Source organism: Hyperolius riggenbachi, chromosome 2 (assembly GCF_040937935.1).
Source record: "Hyperolius riggenbachi isolate aHypRig1 chromosome 2, aHypRig1.pri, whole genome shotgun sequence".
Classification (NCBI taxonomy): domain Eukaryota; kingdom Metazoa; phylum Chordata; class Amphibia; order Anura; family Hyperoliidae; genus Hyperolius; species Hyperolius riggenbachi.
This window is the reverse complement of record NC_090647.1, coordinates 461685106-461702039: the sequence shown is the minus strand read 5'-3', so window position 1 is coordinate 461702039 and position 16934 is coordinate 461685106. Positions and strand designations below refer to the sequence as shown.

The following is a 16934-nucleotide window of genomic DNA, read 5'->3' as shown; positions in this document are numbered from 1 at the left end:
TCATATTTTCTATTTTAATTAGTTACAAATTCATTAGGAGTCGGAGTCAGTGCATTTTTCCCGACTCAGACTCCAGGCACCCAAAATTGCCAGGCTCCACGACTCAGGCTCCACGACTCAGGCTCCACGACTCAGGCTCCACGACTCAGGCTCCACGACTCAGGCTCCACGACTCAGGCTCCACGACTCAGGCTCCACGACTCAGGCTCCACGACTCAGGCTCCACGACTCAGGCTCCACGACTCAGGCTCCACGACTCAGGCTCCACGACTCAGGCTCCACGACTCAGGCTCCACGACTCAGGCTCCACGACTCAGGCTCCACGACTCAGACTCCACGACTCAGACTCCACGACTCCACAGCCCTGCTTTCCACACACAAAACTGATAGAAAACTTACAGGACTGGACCGGAAATGTACAGAGGTGTGTGAACACAGCCATAGAAACACATAGAAAAAAGATGCCAACTGTCAAAAACTGGCAGGACAGGATTGGACACCTTTTTATGCGTGAACCAAGGCAGCAAGCAATGGTTGGCAGTCATACTGGGTCATTTGGGAATATTCTTGTAATGTGGAACAACGGTTATCCAGCAATCTACAACTGGAAATATCAACCAAGTCACACAGTATGAAAACAGAGCCAATTTTTGTATGAACCGCAGCTTCTGTAGGAGGGAAAAAAAAACGCTCTTGAAATTTGTCACATGACTAGGAGCACAGAGTTCAGCAAGTCAGCTTTAATTTCTGTGGGTAGGGCTTCTTTCCATATGCGCGATTTTAGCTGAGCTTTTGGAAACATGATCACAGGGACATCAGAGAATGCACAGACTGCACTGTCGGATGTTTCCATACATGCACTGCGATTCACCACTGAATCACAGCACATGGTTGCACACATTTTGAGGCAATTGCAGTGATCCCATTCATTATAAATGAATAATGTCGCAAGCACCTCTGGGGGAATCACATCATGCAATGCAGAGTCATGCTGATGCATGGCCACCTGTGGAAACGAGCCCTTAGGGTACTGCAGCGCCTTTGATTGCATAATCCAACTGTTCACACTGCAAAAGCAAGGGGAAAGAATGAATGCCTGTGAGAATAATGCAAACTATAACACTGACATTCTTCCCTGAAGAAAGTGGCTGATATCTGGGCTCCTGACCAAGTGTTTTACAAGCGATTTGACATTCACAAATCAAAGTGCTCCATAACAGACATGCTTTTGAGCAGTGTGCCTACACAGATCTACTAGACCACTTGTGTCTGGGCTGGGGCTTTAATGTAAATTGAGCAGCTGTGGAGACATGCAAAAATAGCAACCTTGTATCCTGCAACTTTAACTGAGTTTAGTTCTTTAACTTCAGTTCTGCTTTCAGAAGGAATATTGAAATCAACTCAGACTACACTTGCTACAAGAGAACAAGATGCGGCGGTTTACTCTTGCTAAGACTCCTAAAGAAAATTACAAGGTAAAAATAGCAAAATGTATTCGCTTCAGGAGGCCTATTTCACACAGGGTGCGATGCGATTGTCCTGTGGCTGGAGAGCCTGGGACAGGACAGTCGCACCATGTCCTCTAGCATATTACCCTACGGCAGAGTGTGCAGGTAATATGCATTGGTGCACAACCTGGACTGGACGTATGTCACTGAAGTTTCACACTCTGCGACTGCGTGCCACACCGTGATCGTGCATTCACACATACCGCGTTGCCATTCATTTGTATAGCTGCATAATCCGTGTGGTAGTCACGGATCATTCGGCAACACACATGCAGAATTTGTGGCAGCCTTGCATCGATTTAGCATGTGATTTGCATTGTGTGCAAGTCCCCATAAACTTACATTGCCCTTGCAATTGCAGTTATCTTTACTCATTTTCTCAGATGGCAGCTGTGTAACAACTGATGTACAAACATGCTATTCTGTTTTCTGGAAAAGAGACGTACAAACCGGCTGCTCCTGGACCTCTACAAACCTGTGAAAGTTACCCTGTATATTGCCCAAAACCAGCACATTGTGATTCAGCTTGGTCTGCCACCAGTACTTCCACCCAAATCTCTGCATCAATGCAAGGGTGGGGTACACTTTACACAAGGGAAGGGGGTAGGTAGCACGAGTTTTAATAGGGCATCTACATAGTTAGATACTCCTTTATGGATGCACTTCTGCAGCAGGCTCTGAGGGCTTTAAGGCTCCCTTTCCACTAGGGCGATTCTGTGTGATTTACCGCATACAAATAGGAATTGCAGCCTGATGAAATCAATAAGCAGCTTTTGAATTCGTGCGCAGGAAAAAGAAAGTACACCCCTCCGCTGCTGGGTACGAGCGTGGTCGCACTGCCGCTCGTGCATGCCTTTCTTTTCCCCCAGTGTATGAGCAGCTCCATGTCACTGTGCAGGCTTAAACCCACTGGTGCCTGTGCAGTAGCACAAAGCCACTCAATACACACAGGGACAAAACAAAAAAAAACAAAAACAAAAAAAAACAAAAAAAAAAAAAAGGCTGTGCATGAGAAGCTCCGCAGGCCGTACTTTAGCCTCACGTCGGCACGCATACACGAAGGGGAGCACAGTGGCGAGCAATCTTTGACATTAATGTCAACGATTATCCAGAGCGGATTTGTGCTATTGCACAGGCCATTCTTCAACCTGTGCAGTGTGGCCAAGCTCATACATTTTGGAGGGGGTTGCCGCAAGTAAGCTTCTATATTAATTTCAAAGATTGTTTAAAAGATCTGAGCGCGTCGCAGGAACATCAGGAGCGTATTAAGGAACAAATCGACAAGTGTGTATATAGCTCAACTTGAGCTTTTCTATGTTGTCAATGGAGCAAGGTCCTTAAAAAAAAAAAAAAAAAAAAAGTCTCCTAGATTAGACAAACTGGTTCCTGAGTTCCACATTCATTTTTCCACTTCTGCAGCCTGCAGACCAGGGCTGTGGAGTCGGGACAATTTTGGGCATCCGGAGTTGGAGTCGTGATTTCATAAACTAAGGAGTCAGATGATTTTTGTACAAAATCCACAGCCCTGTTAAGTATTAGACTAAGGAGTCGGATCCATTTTGGGTACCCGGAGTCGGAGTTGAAGTCGTGGTTTCATAAATTGAGGAGTCGGAAGATTTTTGTACCGAATCCACAGCCCTGCTGCAGACACTTAATAAGAACCAGGCAGAGAACACAATGAAAGCCCTCACAGGAATTGCAAGGCAAGAATCCACTACGCCACTGTCCTACCCTCCTGCAGTGCATTTTGAGAGCACAATTACTAATAGATAATACTTATAAATTGCCACGCCATGTGACAAAACAAATCCCTTTCCGATCAGAGAAGGATCAATTCCTACTACGCACTGCACATCAATTTTTAATAGATTTCAGCCTAGCTCAATATCTCCCTAGCGGTTGCATTTGATTGGGTAATTTCCAAAGTTTATACATTTGCATACAATTGCCATAACAAAAGCACTCAGTGTCACAGTGTCACTAAAGGCTCATACAAAAATCCATCAGAAGGGCCCTTTTACACTTAAGCAGGCCAAACACTGGCTCGATTCCCGGCCGTTTCGACAGCAGATTCGATCCTGGGATCGAATCTGCTGCCAATCGTTCGCGGTAAACGCAGCCGCCGATCCGATTTCCTCCCGAAATCGGATCGGTCCGTCGATCGCGCCGTGCGGGAAATTACCCTCGGTCGCCCGCGGGTAAAGTGCGCGTCGCTAGCGGCGGCCGATCCGATCAAGTATACATTACCTGAGGCTGGCTCCCGGGCGTCTTCTCCATGCTGCACGGCTCTGTTCCGGCTCCATCCATCCCGGCGCTTCCTGTGTCACTGCAGTGACCAGGAAGTTCAAATAGAGGGCGCTCTATTTGAACTTCCTGGTCACGGAGTAACACAGGAAGCGCCGTAATGGATCCGGAACAGAGCCGTGCAATGCGGAGAAGATGCCCGGGAGCCAGCATCAGGTAATGTATACGGGGGGGGGGGGGGGGGGGACAGGCGGCAGGAGCAGCTCAGCAGATGGTGAATCGGTTTCAGGCTGAAATCAATTCACAATCTGTTTGCAGTAAAGGCAGCCATACGATCCCTCTCTGATCAGATTCGATCAGATAGGGATCTGTCAGCTGGTCGATCTAATGGCACATCGACCAGTGTATGGCCACCTTTAATCAGTTGCTCTCAGTTATAACTGAAAGAAAACAGATTTTCAAAGTAATGCCCATGTTTTCCTATGGCACCTTTCACACTTAAAGGGAACCTGTACTGAGTAAAATTATTTAAAACACATGAGGTAACTTCAAATGAACATTAAATAGTTACCTTGCCATCAGTCCCTCTCAGAAGCTCACCATTTGCTTCTAACAATAATCCCTTCCAGTTCTGACAACATTTTGTCAGAACTGAAATATATCAGTTGCTGTCAGTTATAGCTGAGTGGACAACTGATGTGCCCGGTAATGTCTATGTTTTCCTATGGCTCAAGTGGACGATGTTACAGTTTAACAGTGTGCTGACCAGAAAGCTGTTATGAGGTAATGGCCATTTTCAAAATGGAGGACGGAGAATTCTGTTGATCACAGTGGACAAACAGGATGCGGGAGAGGAGAAAGAGATTGATGAGTAGACTACACAGGAGGCAAGTATGACTTGTGTGTTTATTTTGACTTAATTTTCAGTTCAGGTTTTCTTTAACGCGGTTTAACTGAAATCTTTTTCACAATTCACTGCTATGGAAAAACTCGTACCAACGCACACTTAGGCTCAACACACACCATACAATCTTGGTTGTTCAATCTTACACCTTTCATGTAGTATAAGAGCTTATCCAATCAATCATTCAAGGTATTTTCAATCTGTTGGCCTTTATACTACATAGATTTGGTAAATCTGTACAACCAAGATTGTATGGTGTGTGTTGAGCCTAACGTGTACCAACTGATTAAATGTAAATGGGGCCTAAGGCTCAACAAGTTTTTTACATGACAAGTATGAACACACATGCCAACCAACTAAACAATCAACTCACTTAAATACTATGCATGCAAGCTAAATGACAAACTTCACAACATGTCCCCATTCAAAAAAAAAGTTGTTCAAAAGACTTGTACACACGTTATAGCCTGCATGATAGTTGGGCAGGTTGATCCACCAGTTGGATCTGGCAAACAGCCTGTTATCAGTTGGTCGTCTGGTTGTTTGCCAGCCATACACACGCTTAAAAAGGAACCTGAAGCAAGAAAAATTATTTAAAATAAACGCATGACGTAGCTGCAAATGAATACTGCATACTAAACTCACCGTCAGTTCCCCTCAGAAGCTCACCATTTTCTTCTTACAGTGATCCCTTCCAGTTCTGACAATATTTTGTCAGAACTGAAAATATACCAGTTGCTGTCAGTTATATATCAGCAGCTGTCAGTTATAACTGAATGTGCAAGGTAATGTCCATGCTCCCTATGGCTCAAGTAGGCGATTTAGAAATTTAACAGTGTGCTGAGCAGAAAGCTGTTATAAGGTAATGGCCATTTTTAAAATGGAAGACTGCAAAATCCATTGATCACAGTGGACAAATGGGATGAAGGAGAGGAGAAAGATTGAGAAGTAGACTACACAGGAGGTAAGTATAACTTGTGTATGGTTATTTTGACTTTTTTTTTTTTACAGTTCAGGTTCTCTTTAACCATCTTTAACAGTCCAAGTTTAGAAGACAGTTGGGCAGATTGTTGGAACATGTGTATTAGCCTTAAAGAGAACCTGAACTGAAAATAAAAAGTCAAAATAACCATGCACAGGTCATACTTCCCTCCTTGTGTAGTCTACTAAATCTCTTTCTCCTCTCCTGCTTCCCATTTGTCCACTATGATAATTGGAATTATCCGTTCTCCATTTTAAAAATGGCTATTACCCCATAACAGCTACCTGGTCAGCACACTGTTAGACTGTAATGTCACCCACTTTAGCCATATGGAAACATGGACATTGCCTTGCACATTCAGTTGTAACAGACAGCTGATATATACCTGACAGCAACTGGTATATTTCAGTTCTGACAAAATATTGTCAGAACTGGAAGGGATCATTGTAAGAAGAAAATGGGGAGCTTCTGAGAGGAACTGATGGTGAGGCAAATATGTAATATTCATTTGCAGCTACATCATGTGTTTATTTCAAATAATTTTACTCACTTCAGGTTCCCTTTAAAGTACTGCTTACCCTCTTCTCCCCTCCCTTTAAAGGATACCCGAGGTGACATGTGACATGATGGGATAGACATGTGTATGTACAGTGCCTAGCACACAAATAACTATGATGTGTTCTTTTTTTTTTTTTCCTTTCTCTGCCTGAAAGAGTTAAATATCAGGTAAGTAGACTCAGACCTGACTCAGACAGGAAGTGACTACAGTGTGGCCCTCACTGATAAGAAATTCCCCTTTTTATCTCTTTCCTGCTCTCAGAAGCCATTTTCTGCTAGGAAAGTGTTTTATAGTTGGAATTTCTTATCAGTTAGGGTCACACTGTAGTCACTTCCTGTCTGAGTCAAGACTGAGTCAGCCACTTGCATACCTAATATTTAACTCTTTCAGGCAGAGAAAGAAAAAAAAGGAACACAGCATAGTTATTTGTGTGCTAGGCACTGTACATACCCGTGTCTATCCCATCATGTCACATGTCACCTCGGGTATCCTTTAAACTTTTAGTATTGTTTTATTGCTGGTGCTGCCACTAGCACGCAGCACCAGCCTCCCCCTTCCTGTGCCCATTATGCCCCCCGTTCTGCTCAGTCAAAGTCTTCGACTGAGGCAGAACGTCGGATAATATCGGGGAGGAAATGACAGTTCTTCCTCCCCGCTGTGCGCACAACTCCGCCCCCTCCACCTGCCGCTTTAGATCCTTGTGTGTTACACTGCACACAGTGTGCAGGGGAGCTGCGCTGTGTGCGGACTTGTGATAATTGAGATTGGATATTCTTCTGATCTCCATTAACATGAGCCCACACACAGCGCAGCTCCCCTGTGCGATGTGTGCGGTGAAACACATATGGAACTAAAGCGGCAGTTTGAGGGGGCAGAGTTATGTGCACACAGCGGGGAAGAAGAACTGTCACTTCCTCCACGATAATATGTTGTTAGAACGGGCCACAGGGGGGCGCTGGAGGGAGAAGGATGGTGCTGTGTGCTGTGAAAGTCACACAGCACCAGTAATAAAATCATTTAAAAGTAAATCCCTACCAGGTCAGTAGTATTTTAAGGCTCGGTTCCGATCTGCAGTCGGACCACATGCGACCAGCAGGAGCTGACAGTGTAGTCTCTGTTCCAATGATGCGCTGTAGCCCGGTGGGAGCCCGGGGCAGATGCGTTACCCCCATAGGCTATATGGATTTGTTGCAGACAGACAAACGTGAATTGCACCTATATATAAAATAGAAGTCGTTACCAGTCAGTTTTGCGATGAGTGGAGAACTTAAAAAAAAGCTCAAGTGGGGACACAGCCCAAGGGCACTGGGTCAGGACACCATCTACATGGAGTTTGTATGTTTTCTCCAAGATGGTGTAGGTTTCCTTTGGGTACGTTTGTTGTTGAAAGAATTGGGATTTGATCCCTCAGGCGACAGTTTGGGGGCCCAGTGCTTTACAAATGACTCATTCTGCTGTAGCAGACTGATGGGTCTGTTTCTATGGGGAGGAAATGAGCAGCAATGGTGCAGAAGACAACAGTAGCTTCTGGCAAGAAGGGTAAGGAAGGAAACAATGTGCTTGAGGTAGCTGTTTTAAAATTTAGTGCTCTAGATCTGTAAACGAGCACGAGGAACAACTGTACAAAAGCTTGATCCTTGCCCGCGTTCCATTCAGTGTGTGTACACACCTTAAAGAGACTCCGTAACAAAAATTTCATCCTGTTTTTTATCATCCTACAAGTTCCAAAAGCTATTCTAATGTGTTCTGGCTTACTGCAGCACTTTGTACTATCACAGTCTCTGTAATAAATCAATGTATCTTTCCCTTGTCAGACTTGTCAGCCTGTGTCTGGAAGGCTGCCAAGTTCTTCAGTGTTGTGGTTCTGCTATGAACTCCCCCTTCCAGGCCCCTCTAGGCACACTGCCTGTGTATTATTTAGATTAGAACAGCTTCTCTCTTCTCTCTTATCTTTTACAAGCTGGATAAATCGTCCTCTTAGCTGGCTGGGCTTTCACATACTGAAGAATTACAGACAAAGGCAAAGCTGTTTGCAGGAGAAAAAAGAGCAGCCTGAAACTTCAGTGCATGAGAACTGCAGGGAGAAAGAAACACACAAATGATCTCTTGAGATTCAAAAGGAATGCTGTATACAGCCTGCTTATGTATGGTTGTATTTTCTATGTGTGGACATACAGTACATCAACCTACTTCCTGGTTTGGTGGCCATTTTGTTTGTTTATAAACAAACTTTTTAAAACGGTTTTTAACCACTTTTAATGCGGCGAGGAGCGGCGAAATTGTGACAGAGGGTAATAGGAGATGTCCCCTAACGCACTGGTATGTTTACTTTTGTGCGATTTTAACAATACAGATTCTCTTTAAAGAGAACCCGTGACCAAGAATTGAACTTCATCCCAATCAGTAGCTGATACCCTCTTTCGCACGAGAAAACTTTTTACCTTTTCACAAACTAATCAGCAGGGGGTTCTGTATGGCCGATATTGTGGTGAAATCCCTCCCACAGTGGGATGTCAGGCCCATGGTCCTTACAGTTTCCGGTCTGTGAACTTCCTTGCATTGTGGGAAATAACAGCTGTTTACAGCTGGGTCCAACTGCCAAGAAAGCACACAGCATCTCCTTCCACTGACATCACTTGCCAGCAGTAAAAATGTCTCCATGTGGTAAATATCAGAAGGTAAATCAGGGAGAGGAAAGATTTTACAATTGGAAAACACTGACTAAATCTTATATACATAATTATTGTAAAAATGAAGCACTTTTTATTACATTATTTTCACTGGAGTTCCTCTTTAAGGTACTGAAGTAGACAGCAAGATATGGAAGGGTAGGATCAGGAATAAAAAAAAAAAAAAAAAAAAATTATATACTAAAGATAGTGTAAGAAGTGGAATAGTGAATAGGACCAGGGGTCTGTAGTCAATTTTGGGTACTCTTGAGTCTGAGGTTTCATAGACTGAGGAGTCATAGTCGGATGATTTTTGTACTGACTCCATAGCCCTGAATATGACAGGAAGTGAAAGTGTCTCCCACTCCTGTGTATAATACAAAGCGCCTTGCTTTGCCAAAATATATTCAAAATGTGCTACTTTGATACTCTAAATACAAAATTCCACTCTCATGGGTTGATCAGTAGGTTTCCACTATAAACCTGGGCTCTGGATATTACGCCCTATGCCCATTTTTCACTTGTACACAACATTATAGTGGTTTTGAAAGAATTCTCCCTCATATCCTTCCTTCTAATGACCATTCACGGTCATGGAAATGTTACATCTTACTGAATTTGCTTTGCTGTTACATTTATATATGAGCTCCAGTGTCTACTTTGGAGAAAAATGAAGGAGCAATTATTACAGCAAGAGTACTTTTGTGTACAGACTGGGCCTGGATAGCATTTCCTAGATACTTCACAATGGTTTTCCTTGAATTATAATGTTGGCACCCTTCCCAGCACTACTGCACTCATTTAACAAGGAGAATTATTCAGACCAAATTATATATTCTCACAGATTGCTTACTAATACTAACACAGTCTCTAGGCTAAGAAATCTCCACATATGTTAGGGCTGATAAACATGAGTCAGGGGGTGGACAAATTAACATGGAATTCAGAAGCCAGCAAGTCCAGTCCAGGAGCCAAAAGAAAAATTTTTGGTTGCCAAATAAAAGAGGAGAACAAAGAAGTCAGGAAAAGTTAACACCAGCTGGAATTTTGAAGATATACTGGCAACTGGACTCAAAGGATTACCACATTACTTATGTAAGCGCGCATGTACACACACAAACACACCCACACTATTCCACTGTTAGTTAACGGCGGAGCTTGCCAGAAACAGTAGTTTACTTTTTGTCAGATAATCAGAGACAAAAAAAAAATAAAAAATAAAAACAAAAAGCCAAAGCTAAGGAGAGGGAAGCCTCTGGATTCTCTCAAGTCTTCCCACACTGTCCTCTGTTCCCCCATTGCTGCCTGGGACACTTCTTAGCTTTGGGGCCTGCACTAAAAAGAAGCACAGCGCCCCGGTTCCTACCGACATGCCCTAGTCGTGTATGTGTGCGTTTGTGTGTTCCGCAACGACGCGAGAAGCCTCTATAGAATCAAGAGACTTCCCTCTTAAGCAAGTATTTATTTTGTACCTGAGGTTCACCTTGGGTACACTTTAAGCCCAGCAAAATAGCAATTATTGATCCAGGGCCCATTGTGAGTGTGAATTCGCATTAGTACTGAAAGCAATGCAATTTCAATGCAACAGATTGAACGTGTTTTTGTTGTCCATTTTGTTGGCCAGTTGGTTGCAGATTTTTACATCACGCATACATATCCATATAATGTTTGTCAGTTATGCTAGTCACATAAGATGTTCACAAAATCTACATACGAAAAAAATGCATGCAAAATATAAAACCCTCATGGAAATAGGGCCAACACATATCACCCCATTTATCTACTGAAGAGGTACACCTTTCCGTTTTATCCTTGCTATTGCATCTGCTATAGTATTACAGCAGGGAAACAAAAGCTTGCCTGAAACATTGTATAATGTATGACCATGCTGCGATACTGCTCTGCCAGAACATACATAAGGCACAGTCCTGTTATCTAATGCTGGGAATACACAATGCGTTTCTGCCGCTCAATTCTCCGCTCGATCGTTTTTTTGTCGCTTGATTCTGCAGTCGATTCTCTTATCTTCCGCTGGTTTTCCTTATCTTTTTCGATTCACTTCTATCAGAAATCGAGCGGCAAAACAATCAAACATGTTGGAAATGATCTATCGAACCATCTATCAGCGGCAGAAACAAACCGTGTATGCCCAGCATAACAGAGTTACTGCCTTCCTTATGGGTATACACTGCAGAGGTTAAAGAGGGAAACAGTGGTTGCCATCTTTGCTCCCTTAAAAATATAGTCAACAACTGCAAGATTTGCCATGTCAATACTTCGACAATGAGTATGCAGCTACTGAAGTTTAATCATTCTTCAAAACGCCGAAAACATAAAAAAGACAGAATTCTCACATGACGCGGACAAGCAGCATTTTGCAGGCCAAAAATCAGCAATGCCTCTCTTCACTATTCCTTTAAAATGGACCCGTTACTAGGCTCCTCTATACCAGTAATCACATGCATCAAAATCTGCAGTAATCACAGGACATGTAAAAGTTTAATCAAGAGACTAAAACATGAACGCATGGGAGACACCTAGTGGCAGTCAAGATAATCACCAGCTAGAAATTGTATATGGTTTCCAAACAAAGAAAGCTACACTATAAAAAGGCCTTATTTTGAAAATAAAGAAGGCAGACGTCAGATCACATGACTGATCCCAAGATTAAAGAAACCCACATATATTTTTTTCTTAATAGACAGTATAGCAGAAAGCATATTCTTTAACAACTGTGCAGATAACAGACACCAATTTTCAAACACAGTGGTAGCCAAAAAAAGGAAAGCAGCCATCTAAAACCACCAGAAGGGAAACTGCTGCAAAAACAATAGCTCTTGGAAAGCAGTCTCTGTGCCATCATTCAACAGTAGATCATTACAACACTGACACAGATCAGAGATGAATGCTGAACACCCGTTTAATCAGTAACTTGATAGAAAGCATTCAAACTATAATTGCTGACAACCAAGAGAAAAAGATTACTATGCAGTTGAAGGGCTGCAAAGAATCTTAAACAGTATTCCAAAATAAAATATAAAATGCAAAACAGCCTAGAACTCAAACAACCACACATTATGGCAAAGTAGCTTCCTCGGGCTACTTACCAGCACTGGAGGTGGAAGGCTGCTGGGCAGTGGTCACAGCACAAGAGATCACCTCCTTCTTTACAGCTATCGCAGCTGTCATGGTTGGTGGCTCTTCCGCTTCTCCTGGGTTCTTTTTCTGGTCTCCTGCTTTTCTTCTCCCCATCTTCACTCTTAGGGGGTGCCAGAAGAGCCTGGATTTGCTACATTAAACAAAGGAAGAAGTGTAAAAGCCACAGAAAAGATCCTTGGAAAGCCATTACATGAGCTGTGGATAAACTATATGTAGGAGCCAGGTGATACAAAGGACAACAATCATCTTCATTTACAAGTGAAAAGTATAGTGCCAGCTCTTACCTATGCTTAACTAATTTAATGTAGAATTCAGGAACCATCATTGTAATCCACCAGCCCTTAGGAGGCCTATTCACAGTATACATATTCTAGATTCTTTCCCAGAATGTTTGCATATTGCCTTCATCAGTGCTTTTGTATAGAAAGCACACATCACTTTTCACTGACAGCATTGCAATGTTTGTGCCACCCTACTCTGTGTACAGAATGGAGTTGTACAGGATCAAGAATAAGAATATAGTGTGTTGAGGTATGATGTACACCTCTCTCAATGTCTGGACCTCAATCACCAACCATGTCTACATAGGAGCCTTGTATTTTACACAGTAAACATGCCCTAAGGTGATGTACAAAAAATTGAGGGCCTATACAAATTTTTAAGCAAACTAGTTATGTTGGCAGAGACTAACCCCTGCATTAATACATACTAAGGTTACCAAAAACCAGTATACACTTATCTGACATATTAAGGAACTACTGCGAGCCAAGTTCCTCCTTCTGCAATAAAGAAAAAAAAAATAGAGCAAAGAAAGAAAATGCTCAGCAATGAGGCCAAACCTTTACAGAGCTGGGACACAGAAAGAGGCTCTACAATTCTGCCAGCTTCCGCTGAAAAAAAATGCAACACAATTACCCACACAAAGACATGTCGGCTCTTGAGCTCTGAAGTCTCAGCAAAAACATTTTTACACCTACCAATGGCAAAAGTAGAATCACTTTAGTCCCAATAAATCTAATTTATGCAAATCAGATGTATCAATACCTATGTTAAAAGGTACATAAATATACTTTGAGGAGATTAGGACTCCAAATTAGGGCTGTAGAAGCGTGTCTCCTCCCTCCATAGCTTGATCCAGGAGGGGAGACAGATACACAGTCATATTCAGCAGGCAACATTCGGCCCTCCAGCTGCTGTGGGAATGGACATTTTAGCATTCAGGGGCTGGCAGAACATGCATACTAGAACATGCTATAGACTGAAAGCAGCTGCAACCAGGGGCACAATCCAGAATGCTGATCTGCGTACGCCGCTTTGTGGGAATGGGTGCTAGAGAGCTGGAAGATATTACATACACCAGGTTACCTTGGGAAAAACAACAGTTATAATCCTGAAACTACCCGCTAATAGCGCTTTTCTTAAACATGACAGAGGGACGCCCCAATAGATTTCTGTTACACAGACCACTGCCACAGTTTGTATTATTGTTGGATCAAAGGATAAGCCATACACTGAAAAACAAACAAAATGAATGGACACCCGCACTAACAACAGAAGGCTGGCAATACTGTCTGGAGCTTTGCAGACCAACAGCAAGCCATGAGCTGTCCCAACCTAAATACACAATTGCAATAACTGTAGCTCTAAATTATCATTCCAGGAACAGTTTAGACACAACTGTTATGAAGATACACTGTCTGAATCTCTGTCTAGCAGTCTGCACTATGCAGAGACAAAAAAGAATAGCAAGCAGGAAGTGTTCCACTTTGGGGACAACAATAGAAGAAGAACAACTGCACTTTAGTGATCTAGCACATTGGACAACCAACTACCAGGGATGGTCAATGAGATGCAATGAGCAGCACATATTCTGAACTGGCCAACACTAGTCATGCTGTTATGGGCCACCAACGGCTGTAATTTCAGAGACCATAAGGCAAGGACCGTGCAGGTCACAATTATATGCATTTTCCCACATGCAAAAAACACACTACAACTGAAAAACGATGTTACTCACTAGTATGGTTCACCCATGAATGCAAGTTTCACATGCGGGTAAAAAAAGCTTCCATCTTGCAAGACAACATTGTGTGTATTTTCACACTGACAATCATTAGCTACTGTGGAATAATGTGCACATTTAAAAATTGAGTGTGGAAAAAGTAGAATTTTAAGTACAGTAATTACTGGATTCCACGCCCTTGTACCAAGGCAAAGCAGTGTTTTGAATCTGCACATGGGGTTACTGTTACCCAATGGCCATCTTGAATACATCACACTATTATCTCTGATCCTGTGCAGAGACCACCAGCTAGGTGCTACAAGAAAGGAATTCCTGACCAATGAGAATTCTGATAATTCAACGGCATGCTACTGAAGTTCCAACAGAACAGCTAGAACTAGTATGGTTTAGCATGGAACAGTTCTCCAATCACAGCAACGTCTACAACTTGAAGCATTCTAATTGGCCGAATGGTGTGGGTGTTTTACCACAACCTATCTGAAACCTAGATGTTCGGGAGTGTACCCCTCCCCCCCCCCCCCCCCCCCATTAGCAGAATTTACCTAAGGACTTTCTCACTGGGTCACCAATACCATACCATTTCCATACAACCTTCACACTATAAAAGACATGATAATGTATGCTTCAGATCTGTATGTAGCTAAAAATCCTCTGTATCCACACTAGTATGGGGCAGTAGAGGGATTAATGTTGTACATCACATGTCCAATTCTTGGCATCAACACCAGCACATAAAAATATTGGACCACCACATGTTGGGCACTAGGAATCTAAGTCTAAAGATGCGTACACACACACAATTTTAATAGGCCAATTTTACCACTTCCATGTAGTATGAGAGCTTACTTCCACAATATGTTCATAGCATTCAAAACCTGTTGACCCTCAAACTACATGGAGGTGGTAAGATTGGATGTATGAATGCACCCCTAAGAATCTACACCAAACAGCTCAGGACAAGCGCAGTAGGTTCTAGAAAGGCACAGACTGAGCACCAGTGGCCTAAGCCTAGACATCTACACAGAGTAGTTATGGGAACAGGAGGACCTTTTTAACAATAGTTATTGCATGATAGTGGCTGGATAGTGTAATGCTTAAGGGCTCTGCTTGACACAGGAGACCTGGGCCCAGATCTCCACTCTTCCTGTTCAGCAAGCCAGCAACCAGCAACTATTCAGTAAGGAGACCCTAGGCAAGACTTCCTAACACTGCTAATGCCTATAGAGAAAGAACTAGTGGCTGCAGCTCTGGCTCTTTGAATACGCCAGGAGAAAAGCGCAATATAAATGTTATTTGTCTTGTCTAAATATATACAATCACTATGCAAACGCACTGTTTTAACATGATACAGACACACTGCTTAGAAATCTGCTCTTTTGTTCTGCTCTATGCAGAGGAAAAGAAAACAAGCAGGAGGTGGCAAACACTTAAGATGGTTTATTTAATGATCACTAAACATTGTGGGATAACTGATGCTTCATTTACACTTGAAACTATCACGAATGATCATCTCTGACAAAAAAGAAGCATCTTTGGTAGCTTACCCTTATCTTATCTCAGAGCTAGCTCCAACCATATAATGACAAATACCTTCTGTTTTAAAAAGGCAAACTTCTGTTTTGGATAGCATTATAGTAAGGAGGCTTTTTGGTCTCTTTCAGCCCCTTACACACTCCTAGGAGTTCTGGCTCACTGTGCGCTTGCTGGGCAATCTGTAACTACAAAAGCTTGTAAGACACACAGGAGGTCTGGCGCTAGTTTACTTTAGGGCACCCAGCAGGAACTTATAGGTAAATATAGTTAGTGTGGGTGGGTGGACAGCACCCTCTCGACCTACTAGGTTTCCAATAGGTCGTAGTAAACTGCACCCACATGATTTAGCCATTCACAATGCTTTGTGTTGTAGAGGGTGCCGTTATTGGACAACTGTTCCCTATGAGGTTTCCTGCTGGGTCCATTAAAGTAGACTGGCACCCCTACAACAATCAGTTTGGGGGAAGCACAGAAGGCACTGTAAAGTCACAGGGAACCTAAACCTTAGTGTATTATTAACCAGTTTGGAGGCAGCTCAGGAGGTGCTGTCGAACCACAGAGGGGTATAGGCACTGGTCTAGGCCCTGACACCCACACAGCCTGTAGGGTCTTGCATCATCTGAGAAGGTCATGCTAGGACTTGCAGTTCCACATCATCTAGCTGACCAGGGAATGCCTAAGGCCTCCTATCGCCCCTCCTGCAGGCTGGGTATGGTATGACAGGCCAGGATGTGTTCTGCATGTGTAGAAGTGATAATGATATGCTTATCCATGGCCTCCAGCCGGTAAGATGACATGAGACAGGAGTCCTCGCTGCTCACCTCCATCAGGCCTCCAGAGGTGTCCAGGTCGTACACGATGGTCTTGGTCTCCATGGCTGCGCGCAGAAGGTGGAGGGAGGGAAGGTCGCACAGAGTCTTCCTGCAGGGAGGCGGAGGACAGAGGGCTTGCACAGGGGCCGGGTGACTGGCTGATGCACAAGTCTGCAGCCTCGGCGGGGTATGAGATGCTCCCCTCTTCGGATATGTGGCGAGGCCTAGGAAGGGCCTAGCCGACTGGGCGCCGGTCCCTCCTCCACTCTGTAGGAAACACGGAGGCTCCGGCCATGTCGGGCCCGCTTATCTCAGGAGAATAGAAGACACTGGGTAGGCGGTGACGGCTCTCTATCCCGCTCCCGGCTCGCTATTCCGCTCTTCTCCTTCCGTGGCTGCTTACGTGCGTCGCTCCCCTCCCCCAGCGGCGGCCGCGCACTTGGCGCAAAGTGACTGCGCGGGAGACAGCCCTGTACGCATGCGTAATACGGAGACCAGGAGAAGGCACACAGCCGCTACACGGGAGGGAGGGGAGAAGCGC

At 43.7% G+C, this 16934-nt stretch overlaps 1 protein-coding gene across 2 annotated transcripts in view; it reads right to left on the bottom strand.

Moving 5' to 3' along the window:
- The window catches only part of PHF12 (PHD finger protein 12), an 88362-nt gene extending 71663 nt beyond the window's left edge, over positions 1-16699 (bottom strand). Inside the window, exons 1-2 of one of the 2 annotated variants that reach the window (XM_068270136.1) lie at positions 16403-16699; positions 11974-12155 (exon numbers count right to left, since the gene is read on the bottom strand). In XM_068270136.1, coding sequence (XP_068126237.1) covers positions 11974-12155; positions 16403-16456 — 236 coding nt within the window. In that variant the 5' untranslated portion in view covers positions 16457-16699. The remainder of the gene's footprint in view (positions 1-11973; positions 12156-16402) is intronic. The other variant, XM_068270137.1, reaches the window with a different exon arrangement.
- Positions 16700-16934: the final 235 nt, after the last annotated feature.